We start from the raw sequence: 21,589 nt of genomic DNA on the forward strand, positions 1-21,589 counted from the left end.
AATGGGCAAATCAAGCCCTTAACCAATTGCTTGTTTTGAAGCACTTTGGATAATGTTCAACAGCTGTTTCTCTCCTCTGATGGCTCTCAAGCACCAATGCCAACTTTTAAAAACCTTCACCTATGAACCAGAGTAAATGTTTGTTTCAGCCCCCAGCCTCTAGATTTGGCATGAATCCTGTTTAAAGCAGATTTCAGAGAACAGCTTCGGGTAAGAGAGTTCCTTGGTGATAAGGAAGCTGAAAAGCCCTTCTTGCTGTGCTGATGTCTCCATGCTGTGCTGCTCATGGTTCACACAGTGTGCAAATGGAGCAAGAGACATTTGTTCATGTGCCTGATATTTGCTACACCACCAGCAAAAATAAACAAACTGTGCGCAGAGGTCCTTCTTTCATTCAAAGAAAGATCATCGAGATATAAAAATATTAGATGAGTTACATACTCTTAGTTGGATACTACTAGTTGGACCTGCACTATTATGTAAGGGCAAAGTGTGTGCAGATGTCCAAGGGAGAGAGAAAATGCTCCTTTTAGAACAGTGTGTGTCCAGTCCCCAAATGTCAAGACAATCCCAGTGGTGACAAGAAGGAGAACTTTTTACATTTAGTAACATTTATTTCTGCATTCGGTATCAAGTACATAAGTGCAAATATTCAGAGTCCATAATTAAGTCCATTAGGAACTACAGAGAATGTAATACAAATCGTAATAAATTGAACATGCTGGAACTTTCCAGTTACCATACATGTAAATCAGCCTGTCAATCCTTTACGACAAAAGTACTGGGTTTTGTTTTCTTTTTTTGGTTTTTTTTTCCTTTTGAGTTATACAAAACTGATTACCATAAGTACCGATTACTGTTTATTTTATTTGTGCTGGAAAACACTAAAACATCAGTCTACAATTCTATATAGTTAATAAAGATGAATCCAACCAGCAACCCAGTGACGTAGAAGCAATTTTAACTATTGCATCAAGTGCGCTAAGCAGGAAAGCCCCTAGCCACATGTAACATTAAAAGTTATAGAAGCAATGCCAATAGAAGAAGGAAAAACACTAAAAAAAAAAAAAATTAAATAAAGAGGTCAATATTATTTAGGCTCTCACCATCATGCACTTTATAAGCAACACAAAAAACCACATCTAGTACACTTTTCTCTTTACTATACTTTAGTGCTTGACACAAGTGATTGCAAATATTCTAAGTGCAGAAGCAGCAGGGGAAAAGCACTGCTTCTGAGTTTTATGTTTCTAAGATTATGGTGTTGAGAAAAAAAAAGAATGATAAATTTGCAGTAAAGTGTAAGAACAGAGCTGTTTTCACTCCAGATTTCCCCATTATGCACTACTGTAGTCGATGAGTTCTTGATGTCTGCTTTACTCTGCCTTTCTCTTAGCACCTGGGATTTTAGCTTGAATCCTAAAAAAGAAAGAAGAAAAAGAAAAAGGATTACATAGTGAGGCAGTTATTCCACTGCAGTGGTTCACCACTTGGACTCTTATCCAGGGATAATCTCTAATCCACATTCAATGTGTTGTCTCAACAGGTGAATTAAAATGCCATAAAAACCAGAAGTGATGCCCTTCTAGGTGTTCTTACAGGCCTGGTTTTTGGTGGTGCATGTAATCTTGGGATATGCTCAGTGATATTCTCCCCCCAGCATTATTTCTCCATGGTCCATTTTCTATAGATAGCCAGGCACGAAGTCTAAAAAATGAATTTGCAATTCAAAATTTCACCCAGGTCTTCTGCCTGTTCCATGGGGGTTTGAAACACTAAAATCCGTGGTGCTTCCAGGTATTTTCTTTCTGTAACAGGGTGGTGTTCTAATTCCCACTTTGTTTATTAAGGCTATTCACTCTCCCAATGCAAAAAACTAGGCTTGGAGTGGTCAGTGGGGAAGAGAATTAACTCATTCTCTCCTGTTTGCTCTGGTCAGTGAAAGTATGGACATCAGTCTATGACTGGGTTCTCTGCCCATGGCTCCCCCTGATGCCTAAAACAGGCTATCTGAAACAGAGGCCAAGATAAATTAGGAGTATAAAAGCATAAAAATTTATTCGAGGTACACTTGGGCAAGCCAAGTCCCCCTCGAGGGACTACATCCAAAGTGGTGTGAACGACCTCTTCACCTTTTATAAATTCTGTCTTATTGGCATATTGGTCCCTAATTCTCCAATCACACCTTCAGGTGATGATATTGATCACCCCAGGCACTTTCCACCTTTCAGCACTGTTTACATATTTTCGGACCCTAGGGTAATGAATATGTCCTTGAATCTCTATGCAGAGAGCTTTGTTTTGGTTAAATGTGTTGGGAACAGAGGTTTTCAGCATTCTGTAAGAGCACAGAACTACACCAAGTAACAGATACATGAAGAGGAAAAAAAACCCCTGAAATTATTAAGGTATCACCCCGAATGGCAGGAGAGGGGAGAGAAGGATGTAGTGCCTTAGGCTGCCTTTATTTGGAAGGGCTGTGTTTCTCCAGGGATCTGCCCTTCCTCAGCCTTTCCCATTCCAGGATCTGTGTGGACACCACTGACAGGGCTCAGTGTCCCCAGGACCTGCCAGGTCCCAGCCACCCCCAGGGCACCACAACCCTACAGCAGGATTGTGATTGCAGTCAGATGTTGAACTCACTTTGCCACGACCGTGTTTATGTGGGTCCTCACCAGCCCCAAGTATTGATCAATCTGTGCCTGCAAAGAGCCAGAGGAGACAAAATCAATGAGGCAACAACCAGGCAGAGCCCCCCAGACACCCCAAATGCACCCTGCAGACAGACCTACCTGGTACTTGTCATATACAACGGGGAGAGTAAACATAGACACCACAGCTGAGGAGAAAAAGAGCACAGAGTTATGCTCCTGCAGATCAGATTCCTCCAGAGGAGAGACCTACTTCAGTGGCAAACACGTATGGTGCCACTTGGTCAGCTGATCCACCAGGGAGATTTGTATTAAAAATGCACTTTGCTCGAGCATCCCAAATATGGAATTCCCCACTGCTCTGGGACTGGGAGCTGCAAAACCGTAAACTGCAAAGTAGCTCTGTCAGGAGGGACAATGTAACAGAATTATGAATATTTACTGGGAAGGGAAATAAATGTTGGTGGTTTAAATGAGGGGAAGGCATGCCAGGGATAGGCTGTTTTGTCTAAGCCGAAATCGAGAGGGTGTTCAAGTTAAAAATAGGCTTTTAAAAGAAATGTTGGTTTTTACCCATTATCAGAAGAGTCAGGCCATTGAAGAGGGCTCCCACATAAGTCAGCAGCCACATTAGTACTGCAAACTAAATTAAAGACAGATCATTACATCACCTCCAATGTCAGCATAAGAAGAAATTCATTTGCTTAACGAGCAAACATAACAGCATATTCGCCTTTTTTAATGTGGAAGGGAGTGGTTAAGCAAGGCACATTAGGAAGTAGGTAGATTTTCTAGGTGTATAAATCCCATTCTCCATTCTGCTTCTTGCCCTCTTAGCTGAGGTTTCACGTCTATTTAGGGCTTAAATTGCATCCATGTAGGACTCTGCATTGAGAATGGCACAGACAGCCCTCTGCATCCAATTTTTACGATGGCAGGAGTTATCCCAAACACCTTAACCACAGCCCCAAAGTGATAATCCCAGGGACTGATAACGCTTGAGGCTGAGAGATGGGTACATTTCCCTAAAAATCTTTACTGATTTAGGAGCCTAACCTATGCCTGCTCCCTTCATGATCTTCCCTTTGTTCTAAAGGACACCTGCTTTGGTGTAAGGCTAAATATCAATAGTTATTTCAGCAGTGAGTAAAAAAAGACCTTCCTCCATAGGAGGAAATGCCACCAATAGAGGAAATCCAGATTAACACAGGGGATCATTGTTTCATAGCAAAGCAAGAGAAAGCAATAATGCAGAGGTGCTTCTAGAAATGAGGTGGAGCTAAGCTGGTTCTGCAAATTTATACCTCCTTTTTTTTTTTTTTTAATTTATATGTATTATGTATCAATACATTCAAATGCAGAGTGCCAAACCTCTAAAGTGCTGGAAACAAGCAGTTTTTAAATCAAAAAGCAGAGCAACTTTCATATTTGGAGCTACACAAAACTAGGTTTCGTGACAACCCTGTCAACATGGGAAGCAGCTCTTTGAAATGTAGATTGATCCTCTAGAGAGGGGTTAAAAATATTTAAAGCAATCCTACTTTTAAAGAATCCACGAGGTCCTGAACGAGAAAGAGTCTCCTCAGCTCTTTGACTGTGCTGTTGACGTATAGCTGGAGACAATCTGTGTATTTCTGGATCTGGTCCTGTGAAAGATTCATCTCCATCTCCAAGTAGGCTCTGCCAGAAACACAGGTCCCATTACAAATCCAGGAAGTTTGGGAAGTTTCCCCTGTTGTTCATGGCTGTACCCATCCACCCCATCATCTCCTCCTTCCCAGACTTCATTTCTTTGTGCTGGAGCAATGTGTTCCCCTCCCTGCAGGCACAGGGACAGCAGCACACCCTCTACACCTTGCAAAATCCACCTCCCTGAGCTGGGGGGATTGCTGAGCTGGGGCTGTTTGCTTCCAGCCTCACCCTCTCCCCATGCAGAGCCTGGTCTTGATGGATTTCTCTTTGCCTCAACCCAAGGGGGACACAAATCCTACCTGGGGTGTTTCCCCACAAATTTCTGTGCTATTCTCCGAGCTATCCCCATGTCATGAGTGGTGTCTCAGAACTGACCCAAGTGAAGCAGAAGGAGCAGCACCCCAGCAAGACTCTTCTTCATTGTGAATGTGTGTGTGTGTTTGTAAACCACACCAATTCCATGGCCTGTTTCACCAACTGGCTGGAACAGTAGAGAAGAAAGGATCAGCGCTCTCTTTGAACAAACCCCCCAGACCCTGTGGAGGGTGGGAAGTGCTTCAGCACTGGCATCATCATTTAGATATTGGGTTGCTGGAGAAAAAATATACGTAGTTTCCTTCTATACCCAATAGATTGTGCCCAGAAACAACACTTTTTTGCTTGCAGGGATGCTGTATTATCACCAGCTCTAATGAAACCCTTTTTCTCTGTTTGCTTAAAATTCCCTGCATCCTTTTGAGAAAAAAATCCCATCTCTCTCCGGTATCTAAGCCAACACAGCCCTACAATTTTTGAGACGCTGCGGAACAGAAAACATTATTATTTCCCGCTTTATGAGCAAGAAGAGAATTTCATCCAGCACAAAAGCACTCACTTGAAGGGGTGGCCCTCGTCCGTCTTCTGCACAGCCTGTAGGACCGATTTGTAGATTCTGAAGCTGATGGTGGCCGAGAGACCTGCCAGGGCCAGGTAGGCGACGACGCTGACGACGCTGAACTGGGTCAGGGAGAAGAGCAGCAACAGGAGGCTGCCGAACACGATCCCTGTCTGCTTGATGTCACGCCAGTACAACAGGTCGATAGCTGCGGGGAGAAGACCAACACATTAAAGGAGGGAGGTGGGAGGGCATCAAGGGTGGCCATTGTGGCCAAAGTGACCCTCAGAGTCCTTGCAGGAGGGCAAGAGGAGCAAGGATGCTCCTGATCGCAGCAGCATCAACAGGAGCTCCTCAGCAGGAGCAGTGAAGGGACTTGAGCGACGTGCTGAGGAAATGACAACCCATGACCTACTTGGAATCCTTGTTTTCCTGGTGCCTGTGCCTGGGTTAGATAAGATGGATGAATATCTCCAACCGCAGCACGGTGGGTGGGTCTCTTGCAGCAGCAAGGCAAGAGCAAGCTGGGGTTTGTGTTGTTGCTAGGGCTGTATGGAAGATTTCAACCTAACTTGCATTTACTCAATCTGAAAATTCAATTTTCAGATTTCAATTTTCCACAAGTTCAACTGCCAAATGCTTGAACAAAGCGTTTTCCAGTTTTGGTTAGTGATAAATGAATGAGAAAGTTTGCAGCTAGCCACAATAAACCCCTTTCCCATTCAAAGTTTTGACAATTTAATTTTGTTATTTCATAAGTTTTGGGGAAGCAAAAGACTCCTGGTTTTACCGCTGCTTAATAGTTCCATGAATAGGAAACCATTTTTCAGAAAAGGCCTTTGAATACAGAATAAATCTCTCTTGCTACTCAAATCCAACTGTCTTAGAAATATTACAAAGGAAAAAAAAAAGCTTTCTGCTTGTTATATAACTTCCCCAGTCCATGGGAGGTGCTGATTAGAACAAAACAAGTGCATATATTTTAAATAGTGGATTTTTGCATTTGTAAAGCAGTTAATTTTTACAGTGTTTTCCACCCACTTTGTATAGTTTATTTCACTGTATCTAGCAAAAAATTTTAGCATTCAAAACAGCAACTAAAAAAGCAAAATTTTATGTAAGGATTGTTGAACATCCAGTCCACAGAGGTGAATTTAATCTGTTTACACCAACAACCTGTTTCTGAGAGGACTCTTCATCCAGCCAGAGAACGTGCTCATGACAATCTAAACAAAACAGCTTTAATTTCACACACTGCACAAGTCCTCAAGAACAGCTTGAACACACCACCAGCCAAACAGATTTGAGAGATGCCACTTGTCAAATCATTCTGAACAAAGAGTAAATTCAGGAAAACTGCAATCTGTCAGAAAAAAAAAAAAAAACCACTGATACTAAAAGAAACAAAATTAATCCAGCCTCCTAGTCCTTATCATCTAATCTCCAAAAATTGTGAGTCACCACGGCATGTTTGCCTTGAGTCAATGAGTTATATTACTCATTACTATTACACATATTAGCCTGGCTTTACAGTGATGGGATTGAATGCAAAAATTGCTGTTGTATTACTGAGCTCTCTTCTCTCCATGCACCATTCACATCCAATTATATCCTCCATCAATATACACTATATAACAACCTTTTACTATTTTTAAGTGCCAGCGTTCAGCACCAGACTGTGACCATGAGCACACAGGACTGGATCCCATGGGCTGCATGGAAGCTGCAGGAAAAGGGACCTTGGTGCCTCTTTTGGGATCCTGGGTGCTGACCCCACAAAATAGGCACCAGTCTTTCACAGATCAATGCTCCATGCTCCTGCAGGAGCCCTGGGCCATGGAGTTGGGAATGCTCCAAACTGCATTGCCAGAGCACCTGTGTGAGTAGGTTCAGCAGCAGACACAGCTGTATTGCAGGATTCAGCTGGAGCTCCACAATTTGCTCGCAGTGCTGAGGTGTTGAAGCATTTGCCATCCTTACAAAATGGCATCCAGAACGCAGATGTGAGTTTGGCCGTTTTTCATATTTATTTTCAGTAAAGGTGCCACAAAATCCTGAATCACAACAACTGGGTGCTGTCACCAGCGAGCATTTGGACAGGAGGTGTTGTATTTTTGGTGAGGGTGGTGAGGCACAGGCACAGGGTGCCCATGGAAGCTGTGGCTGCCCCATCCCTGAAAATGTTCAAGACCTGGCTGGATGGGGCTTGGAACAAGTGGAACTTGTCCCTGCCCATGGCAGGAGGGGTAGAACGAGATGATCTTTAAGGTTCCTTCCAACCCACACCATTTTATGATTCCAGGATTATTCTCAACCCAATATTTTTTGTGCTCAAAAATTCCTCTGTCAGAGGACAGTACTGGAAACGTATGCAAATCTGACTTTGAGACACTTAAATTTTCTATCACACAAAAGCTCCACATTATGAAATTAAATAAGCACAGGTGAGCTGGTGTACATGGCACATCATCTGCTGAAGACAGAAAAAGGACACGTACCAGGGGAAAACACTCCCTGAGACACAGGCACTAGAGAGGCAAACAAATGAGAGCTGAGCCAAAAAATACAAACCCGACTCCAACAGAGCTCCCTGAGTCAATCCCAATTAATTATAAGATCCAAAACGAGCAACTAAGCCTTTTTCTTTCAATGCTCTTCCAACTCATACTCCTGCAGACTGGCAGTGGGCTGCATTCTTATGCAGAGAGATGCCAAAGTGCATTTTCTCATTCCCCTCAAGAAGGAAGATGCTGAGTTACTTCAGGTGGACTTGACCAGGTATGTGTGTATCCTGAAAGTTGCCTGTTCCTGCCATGGAATGAGTGGGATATTTACTAAGCTGTATCAGGTGAGGAAAGGATCAGAGCGAGATGGACAGAGGCCAAGTGACACAGTTCTGGGGACATGTGCAGGCGTAAGGGAGGAGATGAAACAGCATCTGGCCTCTTTCTCCAGCCAAAGGAGAAAGAGGGAGAGAGGGATCCTGTGTCTTTTAGACCTGAGGCAAATATTCCCATGTGCATGGGAAAAAATATGTGCCAACTGCTAGTTGGAAAACCTCATCATAGAAAAGGGAGGTATGAGTTGAATGACTTTTATGTGGCTGTCCCAGTGCCCAGGTCCAGCCTGGGAACACATTCCCCCCATGCACAGCCTGCCAGGTCTGTCAGGATTTTCAAGGGCAGGAAGCACATCTGCCTTCTCCCCATCTCCCTGAAGGGACAGAGAGCTGCAGCTCTGCTGTCCTGTCCAGCTGCTCGGGTGGGATTTGCTGCTCCTGCAGCCATTCCTCCTCCTCTGCCTTAAAGAGAAGGAGGTGAGCCAAACCTTTGTAAAAGAAGACACAGGAGGGAGGTGAACCTCACAGCTTCTTGGGCAGGGAAGGGGGAGAAGGAGAATCCAGAACTAGAAATCAGTGGAGACTTGGGGAGACTTTTGCTGACAGGCCTCAGGGATTTGAGCTGTGTCAGTTCCCCTGGAATTTAGATGCTGCTAAAAACACCTGAGCTACACCAGTCAGAGTTTTCTCCTCCAGTTGCAGCTTCAGTCACTTCAAAAGCTTTTTACATTATTGGCATGGCATGGCATGGCATGGCATGGCATGGCATGGCATGGCATTGCATGGCATAGAATAGAATAGAATAGAATAGAATAGAATAGAATAAAAAACTATTTCATTTGGAGGCACCTACAACCATCACCCACTCTAACAGCCTGGCCAACTCAGGGCTGACCAAAAGCTGAAGCATGTTGTTGAGGGTTATTTCCCACATGCCTCTGAAACACTGACAGGTTTGGGGCATTGACCATCTCTCCAGAAGCTTGTTCCAGAGTTTGACCATCCTCTTGGTAAAGAAATGCTTCCTTGCTGAGACAGTAGTCAAACACATTTTTGTCCTATATTTCCTCACCTAAACAAATCTCCCTTAAAAGCAGGGAGAGATGCACTGGGTGCAGAATGCCCAGCTGGGATCCTTTGCATGGCTTTCTCAGAGTGCCATTTTCTCCTGTAACCATTTACACCAGAGCCAAAGTACCAGACACTGATGTGTCACATCAGTGTGTGGTGCTGTAAATAGAGACCAAGCAGCCTTGCTCCTTGACCATCAGGTGAATCCAGACTTGCATCAACCCTCTCCATACCCTTTTTTAAAAATTCTAAACAGGAATGAAAATAAAATATTATATTGTCCACCACATTTATATGTCTGCTTTGAGTTTCATCTCATCCTATGTTCATGTAAAACTGATTAAGGTACCAAAAATCTCCTCCCAAACACTCTGAGCCCAAGGATTTAATGCCTTTTAACAGGTCACTAAGTATAACTGGTGGCCTGAGCCTTTGCTGAAGGGCAGCTGCCCGTTCCTGCCTGCACCCCTTCCTTGGCATACTGAAGAGACAACCAGCCAGGCTCAGAGCAGCCTCTCCAGCACATGGGGATGCAGTGGGAATGAGGATGACAGGGCCAGGAGCCGAGCTGGAACTGCAGCTTTCACACACACACTCCCCTGCAGAGCCACGCGCCAGCCCCACGCTCGGCCAGGCTGAGACAGCTTCCAGCCCAGCTCTAAGGTGGCTACAGCATCCCCCAGATAAATTAAAGGACAGAGGATCCCTCACAGCATGAATTAACCACATAATAATGAAGTACTTTGGTCAATCAGAAGGGAAAGAATAAAAGGTCCTAGTGTGGTGCAGGGTCCTGCAAGAGCTGGGTGTTTTTCAGGGAGGGTGTGTGTGTGCACGGTGCTGCCCAGACCCCACCACAATGGCACAATTCTGAGCAATGCACGCTGAATATTCATGAAGCAGGAGGCTGGTGCCACGTGAGGCTGTCGATGTGTGATGTGCATGCAATTGGACAGGGGCTCAGTCTGTTTGGCTAAGCAAGAGCCACTTCCGAGAGCCAAAACGCCAACTTCAAACCACCCAGTTTGCAGCAAAAGGGGTTTGGGCACTGAAATCAGCCTTGGCTTCACTTGAGGGTTGGGCTCCTGTTTTGAAAATCACTACTGTAAAATCCTGACCGTGCCCATTAACATGCAGAAGCTGTTCAGCTGTAGTTTTCCATGATCTCCCTTTAGTCTCCTGGACGGAGGGAAGCAACATCACTCACTTTGCACTCTTTATAGCACAACTCACCAGAGGTCTGAGTCATTTGTGGAGGTATAAAAGGACTCCGGGTTTTGCTAGAACTGCCTCAGATTCAAAACTATTTGCATTTATTAAGGAAGACTTACCAGCCATCTTTAAGACAGCAGCACTGCAGGTCACTGCCACTGCCTTTGAAGAATTATTCTGGAGAAGCGTGTCTGATGAGCTGTTTTCCTGCAAGTATCGCCTGCTTGTGCTTTTTAAACCACAGCAGAACTTGCAGAATGTTACTCAAGTAGACTTCTAGTTAGAAGATTTTCCAAAGATGCCAAAACAATGCTATAAAGCCATACTGTATGGCAGGAACTCATCTAACTAAACTAATGGGATTCTGCATTCAGGGTTAACTCCCAGACTAGCAATGCACAAAGGTGAACTCTATGGTACAGGTAACCACCTGTGAATATGAGCAGCTGGGAAATACCCATGTTTGGGGGGCAAGCTAAAATTAACCTCACAAATGTAAGGAACAGCAGCAGCAGGCACTGCTTGTGCCAGCAAGGAATGGCTCCCCAGTGCCTGAAAGCTCTCACAGCTCTCACCATGGCTTGCAGCAGAAAATGTTTCTGCTCCTTGGTATTTGGCATCAAAAAAGCCAGAAGACAGATGTAGGGGCTGGAAAGGGCAGTGCCAAGGTGGACTAATCAATAATGCTCCAGGATCAATTCTTCTTAGGACCTGGAAACATGAGGCTGGGCTTTGGTGGTCTATGTGGTCCCCATAAGCCCTGGGGTGTGGGGCTGCTGCTGCCCCAGACTGCTGAGCAGAGATCCCAGAGGGAGAACAGAGGATCCAAACCAACTTGTAGCTAAAATGTCCTCCTGCATGGTTACTTCCAAAAATACTTTTGTAGGAAAAATGGGAATCTTTCCATTCCATGTCTCAAAGAAAGCATTTTAGGATGAAAATTAATGATCGAGCGAGCAGAGACTGGACAATTCAAATCTTCCATGGCTTCTCCTCTGAAAATATCTGCTCTCTCTTTTCTGGCTTTTCCTCTACTGCAACAACTGTGTGAAAAATAATCATGTATCAAGCAGCATTTCCATGGAAGTTAGTACAAAAAGTGTGAGCAAAGCCTTGGTACCCAGCCTTCAAAGGAGGTCCATGGGCTTTGATGATTACATAACAGGTTGTATGCTCTTTAGCACACTACTAACACCCTTGGAAGTGATCAAGCTGCCCTCCCCACCGTGCAGGTACCACCAGGCCTCCTTAGGAGGCAAAATCAATTCCTTGTACAGCTTCACTCCCTATCTAGTGATAGTTTTTAAGAGAAGTGAGAAAAACCCCTCTGTACACAGCCTTTGCTTCTGTACACAATGTATAACAACAAGTTCATAAATATAAATTACTTCATAAGGCATTTCTCAGACCTTCTGTGAATGAAAAGATCAGGAAACATAATTTAATCAGAACAATTTTGTTTATAGCATTGTCACAAAAATATTTGAAAGCAGCCAATATGACAATGCTGTAGGTTTTGGAGTAGAAATAAATACTGCTCACACTCAAAGCAAGCTCAGTTTGAAGCTTTAACCACAGGCTGCAAGATCCTCTTCTCTCCTGTGAAGGATCCAGTGTTTGCTCCCCTCCCCACAACAGATTTGATTCTAATGTAATACAGATGGATACCTAGTTTAATGAGCAGTCTGGTGCCTTCAGGAGACTGCTGTGATGAACAGCAGAGCCAAAAGAGAGAGTATCTGTGCTGTTTCATGAGCCATATCTCCTGATCCTTCATCTCCTGCCCTGAGGAATCTCTCCATACCTCTACCTCTTGCACACACTCTGACCATTAACTTCCTGTCCTCAGTTCAGCTTTGTATCTTTATCATCCACCTGTTTCAAGACTTGAAAGTTCAGACCTCCTTGGTCCCCAAAGTCTGATGAGAGGAGACCTGTAGCAAGAATAGGATCAGGGAAAAGGAAAACCTTGATACATGTTCTCCACATTCTATCCTACAACATCTGCAAGATCAAGATGTGAGCAAAAATGTATTGATTAATTGCCTCATGTGAGGCACCAGAGTAAGCTTGGACAGATGGAAGAGGATTGGCAGTAGAAAATCAGTTCTACAACCACACCACACACGAGTCTGCTGTAGCATTTTTTATTGTTAGTTATTATGTGATTGTGGCTGCTATTAATGACTATGTTGTTGTTATTTCCATTTTCACGTGAGAGATGCTTTAAGACCAGGATTGAGCACGGCAGCAGGAGAAACACACAACTCCTGCTCATCAAACTGTAGCACTGCCTGCCTTGGCCACTTTCTGTGGAGGATGTTCTGCCTCTCACCTTAGGTGGGCAGAAACCAAGGAGTCCAAGCAAAATCCCTGAATGCTGTCTCTGAGTGCACATAGTGCTATGGAAATATCAAGATTTTCCCAAGATGCTCCTGGACCAAAGGAATAGACCTGGACTTTCTCTTAGGCTCTCTCCAAACATTCAGATTTTCCAAATGAGTGGTTTATACTTACTTATTATTATAAGGACTTAATATCATAATTATATCATAAATATAATTATTTATAATTAAATATTATGTGGAGAAAGTTGCCCTTCTGATATCAAAAAAGCGCCACCAGAACTCATTTCACAGAAGATCGAATGAAAACAAAAGCAGCCCTGCAATACTTCCATCAGCTGTTGCCCCATCATTACCCTCTTCATGGAGTGTAAATGAATCCTCAGGGAATACCTTAAAATACTCTTACTTTGGGGGAATTTTCACCTTGTTCTGCTAATAAAATAATGTTGTCCATCAGTTCTTAAAAGACATGGCTCTGAGGAACCTGTTCTGGTGGAAGGTGTCCCTGGCCATGGAATTAGGGTTGGAACTGGATGATCTTTAAGGTCCCTTCCATTCCATACCATTCTGTGATCCTATGCTGGCACAGCAGGTGTGCAGATCATATTGTCTCACTGATTCTTTTTTGCCATCGGCAGGAATGTGCTGGAAGAAGAACTGATACAATTTCTGCATCAGTGCCGAAAAAAAACCCCAAAAAACCCCCTAATTTGAAAGTGGTAAAAATTCTTGACAATTTTCCTTCAAACTTCACAGGAAATAATCTGTGAAATTAGGAAATAAATACCCCATAAGTTAGTCCAGTTTTATGAAACTGTTAGTCTAGTTTTATGAAACTATTAGCTAAATTGGCTCACCATGGCAGGTGATGACTTGGTTCCAAGATTTTAGCTCTACCAAGATCCAACATAAGAACCAAATACTGGCACAGATCTTTCTCAAGTGGATCCCAGCTGAGAGATCAGCCCACAGTATTTCTGGAAAAGTACTGAAGGCACCAACAGGCTGAAGTTACAGTCTCATTATAAAGCTGTAATTAGACAGACTTCACAACTGTCAATAAGATTATAGACTAAGAGCAAGCAACCATATTATTGCCATCGAAATTCTTTATCAATCTTAAAGTGAGGAACATCACCATGAACAGTTGGTGCAGCTTCCCATCACCCTCTGGAACCCTGTGGATTTATCAATCAATTAAAGAAGCTGGTTCTCTGAAAACAGCTGCCAAAGAAATGATAATCAATAACTGCAGTCCCAGCAGAGTTATGTCAACGAGATGGATCTGATGAAGTCTGCAGTCCCTTTCCACATTCATTTGTAATTATAATGTGGGTAATATTCAGGATAATTTCTATGAACAGTTCATGGGCCTGCATCTCTGGATCTTTGCATTCTTCTTTTTTAATAAGTCTTGCAGAAGGTTGAAGCTGCAGGAGCAAGTAAGTCACTTACGGTCACCCAAGAGCTGGCAGGGAGAAGGAAGAGTGGCAAAGGGAATATCCATTACGACCAGTGTCCTGACATCAAAGAACTCCACCAAGATGGGGTGCAAACTTGGGCATTGATCTCCTGATTTCTTCTCTCTGGTGACCAGAGACAGGACCTGAGGAACAGCTGGAGCTGTGTCAGGGGAGGTTTAGGATGGATATTAGGAAAAGGCTCTTCACCCAGAGGGTGGTTGAGCACTGGAACAGGCTCTCCACGGCAGTGGTCACAGCACCAAAACCTGACAGAGTTCAAGTAGTGTTTGGACAAAGCTCTCAGGCACAGGGTGGGGTCGTTGGGGTGTCCTGTGCAGGACCAAGAATTCGACTTTGATAACTACAAAGGATCCCTTCCAACTCAGGATAACCTATGGTTCTATGATTCTATGTCCTTCCTAATCCAGAGAAACCTCTCCAGCAGGGTGTGAAGCTGTGTCCCTGGGGAAGGCAAAGGCACCTGCCACACCACCTGAGGCTGCAGGCTGCCCTCGCCCAGCCGCTCCCGGCGGGAAGCTGTGCTCTCTGTCACACTCGTGTCACACGTGGCTGGCACTGGCTATAGGCTGCTCCTCCAAGGCCCACAGCCACCAGCACTCCCAGGGGAGGACATTCCTCCTCACACTCATGCATTATGCATGGCTCCATCCCAGCCTGCTTCAAATGCATCACCTTCCAGTGCGGAGATGACTTGGGCGTGGAAGTGGCTGCAATTCCCCAAAGCCACCCATGGCGCTATTCTGAATGAAGCAGAACACCCAGCAGGGGTGAATTACTGTCCTGCTCACCCAAGGGCTGGATCACCATCTACCTTTGCTGTAATCCAGCTGTACCTGCAGCATGGGCAGGTAAAACACAACATTTCTAAATGTGTGCAGCAGCAGCAGTTGATTCACTGCAAGGGAAATAACAATACCTTGATTGAGTGGGGCAAAGTCAAAGCTTCACCAAGTGCCTCTGCAGCTTCTCACAATCCCCACCCAATCTGACACCAGTTATAAGTACTATATGATCAGTTCAATGATACAGCTATTTGCAGGCTTGGCTGTTTAATAATCAAAACTTTTGTTAACCTCACTGTTGTGTCTCCATAATTTCAGTAAAAATATGCTCTGTATTTACTGAGGTTTCTCTCTGCATCTGTCACACTCACAGACACATTCCAGACTTTTCAGGGAGGAACCATAATTCCATTGACAATGAAGCTGGCAAAATTACACAACTCCAGATTTGCACAAAACTGGTATTCCAGGTTGAGACAGAGACAACATGAATAATAGATATTAAAAGAATCAATGTATCATCTTTAGCCTTCATTCTTCTGAATTTTAAATTTCCTCTATTTTATCAGGGACTGATCAAAGAATTTTGATGACAGAAATAATATTCTATGGCTATTTAATGTTTTCTGCAGGATCATTTAGGAATCATAAAGCACCACCCAAGGAAAAGAAAAAATATGCAAATGCTGTGGAAGTGAGGCAAGTGATTTATTTTAGCTGCGTTGATTTTTTTCAGACCTGGGTGTTTTTTTCAAATCAGCATGGGACATAATGTGTCATTAAATTTTCATCAAATCTACCTCACTTTCAAAAAGGAAAGCATTGAAGGAGAGAAACCCCACTATCATTATTAATTATTAATTAAACAATAGCATCATGCCCTTAGTTATTCCTTTTTAATTTATGAAAAAATATAATTTTTTTCTGATAAATAAGGAAAATACTCAGTTTGCCTCTAAATACAGGTGGTTCACCAATCTGACTCAGCAAACCAATTTTTTTATAAGAATCAGCAAAATATCGAGCATTTTTTAAGGAAAAAAAAAACCAAAAAAACAAACCCAAACCCCACCCTAGGAGAAAGTTTTCTGGAAAGCTCAGATGGAAAGACCCTGAAGTTTGGTTGTGACTCTTCCATATAAGCTTAATGAATCCCACAAAGGTTTGGAAAATCCTTGCCCTTCATTCGGTGTGGGAAGCCAGAGCTGCTGGAGCCTGGCATTTAACAGGTGCATGTTTACTTTCCAGCTACTCATCCTCCTTAAAAAACCCTCAGCTCCTACATACAATTAGACGCTGAATTAAGACGGCAAAAATATCAAGCTCCCTAGAGACAAGCGTCTGAAAGGTCTCCCCACGCCCGCCCCTCCCCAAAAATCACTTTAGGAAGGTTTTCCAGCTTCTGTTGCATCGAGCTGCGTTTATGAAACTCTGTCTGCAAGCATCCTGGAGCCTTTCATGAGATGATGCTATGGAGTAATCTCTCTCCCAGGACCCCGTTGTGAGCATCAACATCACGAACTGACTGCTCCGAGTAAACATGCACCTTAAAATGAAAAAATACATCCCAACAAAGCCTGCCCGAAGCAGCCCCAGCCTGCCCGGCAGGATCAGCCGCTCGCTTTTCTCCCTCTAATCTGCCCACCGAGCAGCGTCACAGAGACTGTCTTTTATCAAAACAAAGGCTGGATGCTGGCTGGGAAGTGTGAAGCCGACTAAAAATGGCTGAAAAGCTGCCCAAGGCACCCGGGAAGGTGGCCAGCCCCACCCAGCGCAGACACCGACCCGCTCAAAACACGCCGAAAATCAGCCCGAAAGGGAGATGCCATTGTTCCTTTCACCTACGCGACAGCGAGGCGACATCACCGCAACATTTTACCCCCGCAGCGAGTGCTCGGGAGCATAATGAAAAGATTAATTAAAAAAAAAAAAAAAAAGAAAAAAAGAAAAAAGCAATCCTAGAGCAAAGTAGGAAGCGGGGGGCCATCCCGGCGCTGTCGCCCTCCTTGCCGGAGCTGCGTTTTCTTTGTGTGACACAAGGCTAAGGCTGGCTCTGGGTGTGTCCGTGGGCAGGAGGCACCCAGGAGCCCAACGCCACCACCTCCGACCCCCGGCGGGCACCAAAGCACCGCCACCCGGCCTCCCTAAAGCCCGAAAGGGAGGAAATCATGCCGGCGATATCCCGACGGAGAGAGGCAAAGATGAGGGATGACGCCGCTAACACAAGGGCGGATGCTTTGGGGATGAGCTGGAAGGTGGGAAGGGAGGACCTGTATCCTGGATGCTTTCAGGGTGAGACACCTGGGCATGGGAGGAACGCATTCCAAAAACAGAAATAAGGGCTTTTTTTTTTTTTTTTTTTTTTATCATCTTCCTTTCTTAAATTACCCCCCAAAGAAAAGCTCGGCGGGGAGGGAGAGAAAACAGCATGCAAAGGCCCACAGGTGAACAATGCAAAAAAATGGATGGATCCTGCCTTCGCCTCCTCTGCCATGCAGTCCTCCTAGCATGCAACACCAGAATAGATAGAATACCCTGACATTTCCAGTTGCTCCACAGACAGTCCATCTTGGTGGAATCGGCACTGGCTTGCATCTCGGAGAGCTGCGGGCTTGGCGGTCCTGCTGGTCGGAGGCACTGCGTTAGCAGTCAGGCATTCCCGAGCATGGGTGGGTTGCTGGGGATCGCTGCCGTCTCCCCGCTCGGCTCCGGACTGATGCTGTAAGCAGCACAGGCGGAGGGGGAGGGCATATTGTACGCGCTGCGGTCTCCACTGCAGCAAATCAGCAGTGTGATGTGGTTGCCCTAGGGAGCAGGCTCCTTTGAAAAGGGGGATGCGGTCCCTTTTCAAATCAAAAGCTTGCGCTCGGGCGGCTTAGCCTCCTAAGCCGGGGAAATGGTTAAGGCAACCTGATGGCAAAGAAATAAAAACAAATTGGGTGTGGGTAGCGGCGGCGGGGGGGTTGCTATGTGTCTGTACGGTTGTGAATGTTCGTGTTCCAGAAATTTCTTGACAGTGATGGAATCTGGTGTTTTCTTCTCTCTCTTTTTTTTTTTTTTTTTTTTTTTTTTCTGAAGGCCAAATTTCACACAACCCCTCCAGGTTTTGATGCCTCTGCCTAGCTGGGTGGGGTCAGCAGCAGGCAGCAAACAAATAAACAAGGTCAGTATCAGACCCCAACAGAGCATCCCCTATTTTGCTAGTTTTTTCCCCAAACCCTGCAGGCACAGGGTGACCCGTGTGGCCCCCCATGCCAAGCCCTGCCACGCCAGGATGCTGAGAACTCCCATTTGGAGTGTGCTGGGAACGAGTGCTGCCTCCTCTCGCTGCCCAAAATGCTGCATAAAGCAGGATCAAAGGTGTCTGAGTGCAGGAATACAGGACAATTTGTGAAAGGCCCTCTAACAGCTGAATTTTAACGTGGGCTCAACACTCCTCCTCTAGCAGCACATGGCCTCTGCCTCAGTTTCCCCACCAATAAACTACTATGAATAGCCTTGCAGAGACATCATAACCATGCAGTGGTCATACCTGGCAAACACTGGGAAAGAAAATCCTTTGCCACTCAACCTGTTTGCATTTTCAGATTTTGGGGTTTTTTTTAGTAATATTAAGAAATTCCAAAAAAAGTCACCCCATTTCACTGAGATACAGTATATCAGATTGTGTCCAGTCATTTTTGGCAGAATGACCCCAGCTAGGGACCTCTCAGCTCTGAGGCTGGATTTAAACCTTTGGATCATGACAGTTGATGAAATAATTTTACTTTCGCTGTGTTTTACTGAATTTTGCTCTTTTATGTGGAAACAGACACCAGCACAGACACAGTGGGTCATGTAGCCATCAGGATGGCGAATAGAGTTTGAACCTCTCTGCTCTATTGGCTGCAAAAACAAATGGTCTTTAATGCCTGAGTTAACAGATATCTTCTCCAACTGGCAGTAGTAAGTCACTTATCCTTCCCTCAGGTAACTCATCTTAGAGAAAAAAGCCAAAATTTAAGGATATTCACCATAGTATTATGTTACTCTTTGCCTAGGAAACTCTGCTGGGATTACAGAGGCCAACAGCTATTGTTCATATTTCTAAACCACCTTTGAAATCCCCAAAAACACTTGCTTAGGCTTGAACCCAGCATCTTCATTTCCCTAACAGAGAAATCATTAACTAATTGGTGCAGAACTGGCTTCAGCTGCCATTGCATATAGTAAGATTAAACCATTTACAGTGTTACAAATCTGGATTTTGTGTTCTTTCTGGTTTTGTTTAAAAAAAAAAAAGGAAGAAACAGGTTGGCAAGGGATGATTTCTAAGCAGGCACTGATTGGTTTATACCCTTTGCAAGAGCAGAAAATACCCCTGTTGATACAATTTGCCCTGCAAACTCTTTGCAGCTTTGCAATGGGTTTCCACCACTAAGCCATAATATGAGGTGTTTACAAGCAGTGTATATAAAGCAGAGCCATAATTCACATGAAACTCCTAAATCCTTGAGTCCCTGAAACAAAGCCATGGACACCCCAAACATAGTGCATAGGGGAAATTCATGGCTACTGGGAATGTACCACCAGCAACACAGGAGTGAGAAGGCAAAACATCTTTGGTTGGTCTCACAGTAACCCACGTTTCCCATCAAGTATAAAGGGCAAGTTCCCTTTGGACAGAAGAGTGGTCCATGTACATTTAACATCCCACCAATTTCTCCTTGCCTTCATTGCTGGTAGGAATTTTTCTTGCCTCAGACTTCATGTCTCCATTTCCTCTTCCAGGCTACCAAAACGACCCACACCATCAGGCTTCCTGTTTAAATTCTTACTTCCCTTTGGAAAAGCGTCTCTTCAGATGTGGCCCATGTGATTGGACTCTCCCACACTTCTTCCAGAAATATTTTAATCCACAGGCACCAGAACCCATCATTTTACCAGCAGTAACAAGAACACTGCATTAGTGTCAGAAACAGAACTGAACTGGAGCAGTGAGATGAACACACTTAGAAAATGCACATGGGCTAAGCAGAGCTTCCAGTGTTCACTCACTTGTCCCAGGACCTGAGGCAGGTGGGGGACAGAGGCAGCTCTGTGTGTGACTATAGAGATAGGCACAAAATGATTAGCAAAATCCCAATCAGCGCTGGGTGGATCCAGGACTAAGATGGCCATTGATAAAAAATTCATTTCCACAATGAGAATTTAAATTATGCATTCAGTAAGTAGTGAGCCAGAATTAGGACTAAGCATTTGGCCATTATTACTGAGGTTAAGAACTGCTTCTTTGCCATAGAACTAAACCAAGACACCAACTCAGCCTCTACTGAGCAGGCTGGAAGGCTCAAATAAACATTGCACTGCCTGAATATTAAAAAGGTGAGACATGCACAGAGACCTTTTCATCAGCAGCAGGAAAGTTCAGTGTTGGAGGAGAACATTCCTGTGATTATGAATAGAAGCATGATGAAAAGTAGTAAGTGGAATTTGCATCCCTTCAGAGCACTGTCCATTGGAAGCCTCCTTCTGCTGTGGATGTTATTGAAATTATTACAGACCTTAAGATGTGTTAGTGAGGTCACACGAAGCTCAGTGGTGATGGCACAGCCATGACCCAAGTGGGCTCATCAATATTTGCCTGTTAAGTAGCTCTGCTGGAGATTATGATCTGTGTATGTAGGATGTGTGGTGTAAGAACTCAGTAAAATAAAGTTACCCATGGGATCATTGCAGGAAACCACTGGCCAGGTGAACATGTGAATAGGGTACTGCTGTCTGCCTTGTTTCTTTCCATCCCTCCAACTCCAACAGAGATCACAGAATCATAGAATGATTTGGTCTGGAAGGGACCTTAAAGGTCATCTAGTTCCAAACCCCTTGTCCATGATCATGGATGCCATCCACTAGACAAGATTTCTCAAGTCCCATCCAATCTTGAACAATTCCAGGGATGGGGCAGCCACAACAGGGATGGCTGGATGAGGTGCAGCCTGTAGCTCTGCAGAGCAGAGGGACACCCTGCCACAGTGTGTGGCCACCAGGGTTGTGCTCCTTACAGGGACACAGGAAATCCTGCAGCAGCACTGCTGCTCCAGCCCCACCTTGCTTCCCTCCTAAGTTCCTCCTGCTTCCATGGTCACCCAACCCACCTGTGCACCACTGATGAGCTGTGATGAGGTCAGAGCTACCAACATTTAAGGCTTTTTTGGTAAATACACTTAAATGGACTCAACAGTCCATAAGAGCTCAGAAGCACCCATGTTCTACCACAGGAACTAAACTTCAGGGCTGTCCCTTAACAATCCCACTGGAGGGCAGGGGTGGAAGCCAGCACTGGTTTCAAACACTATTTAATGGTTAAAAATCCAAAGACAGAGCCAAAACCATTGCTAGTTCTGCTAGGAGTGCAGTGACTTTGAAGGCACTTTGGACTGATTGCATTTTCCTGCATCACTCCACGTCAAGGCTCCGTGGGACACATTGAGGGCAGTGCCAGATCTGCAGCGTGGTGCTGAAAGATCCTGACACTTAGCACTTTAGGAGAACAATAGCATTAAGGGAGATCATTGGGGTTTCTTTCTAAGCTAATTTGTTCTTAGCATTAGCAACAAAAATAGAGAAGATGCTATTTTAAAAGTCGCATTAATATGT

General features: G+C 44.5%; 1 protein-coding gene across 2 annotated transcripts in view; it reads right to left on the minus strand.

Annotated features, from left to right (window-relative positions):
- Positions 1-590: 590 nt before the first annotated feature.
- RTN1 (reticulon 1) overlaps positions 591-21,589 on the minus strand; it is a 111,322-nt gene continuing 90,323 nt past the window's right edge. Inside the window, exons 1-7 of one of the 2 annotated variants that reach the window (XM_085061089.1) lie at positions 17,488-17,712; positions 5,218-5,425; positions 4,193-4,331; positions 3,225-3,294; positions 2,793-2,839; positions 2,644-2,702; positions 591-1,419 (exon numbers count right to left, since the gene is read on the minus strand). In XM_085061089.1, the coding sequence (XP_084917215.1) occupies positions 1,377-1,419; positions 2,644-2,702; positions 2,793-2,839; positions 3,225-3,294; positions 4,193-4,331; positions 5,218-5,425; positions 17,488-17,548 (627 nt within the window). In that variant the 5' untranslated portion in view covers positions 17,549-17,712 and the 3' untranslated portion in view covers positions 591-1,376. Of the gene's footprint in view, positions 1,420-2,643; positions 2,703-2,792; positions 2,840-3,224; positions 3,295-4,192; positions 4,332-5,217; positions 5,426-17,487; positions 17,713-21,589 lie in introns of those variants that run through there. The other variant, XM_085061088.1, reaches the window with a different exon arrangement.

This window comes from Lichenostomus cassidix, chromosome 5 (assembly GCF_008360975.1).
Source record: "Lichenostomus cassidix isolate B80296 chromosome 5, HeHo_3.0, whole genome shotgun sequence".
Taxonomy (NCBI): Eukaryota; Metazoa; Chordata; class Aves; order Passeriformes; family Meliphagidae; genus Lichenostomus; species Lichenostomus cassidix.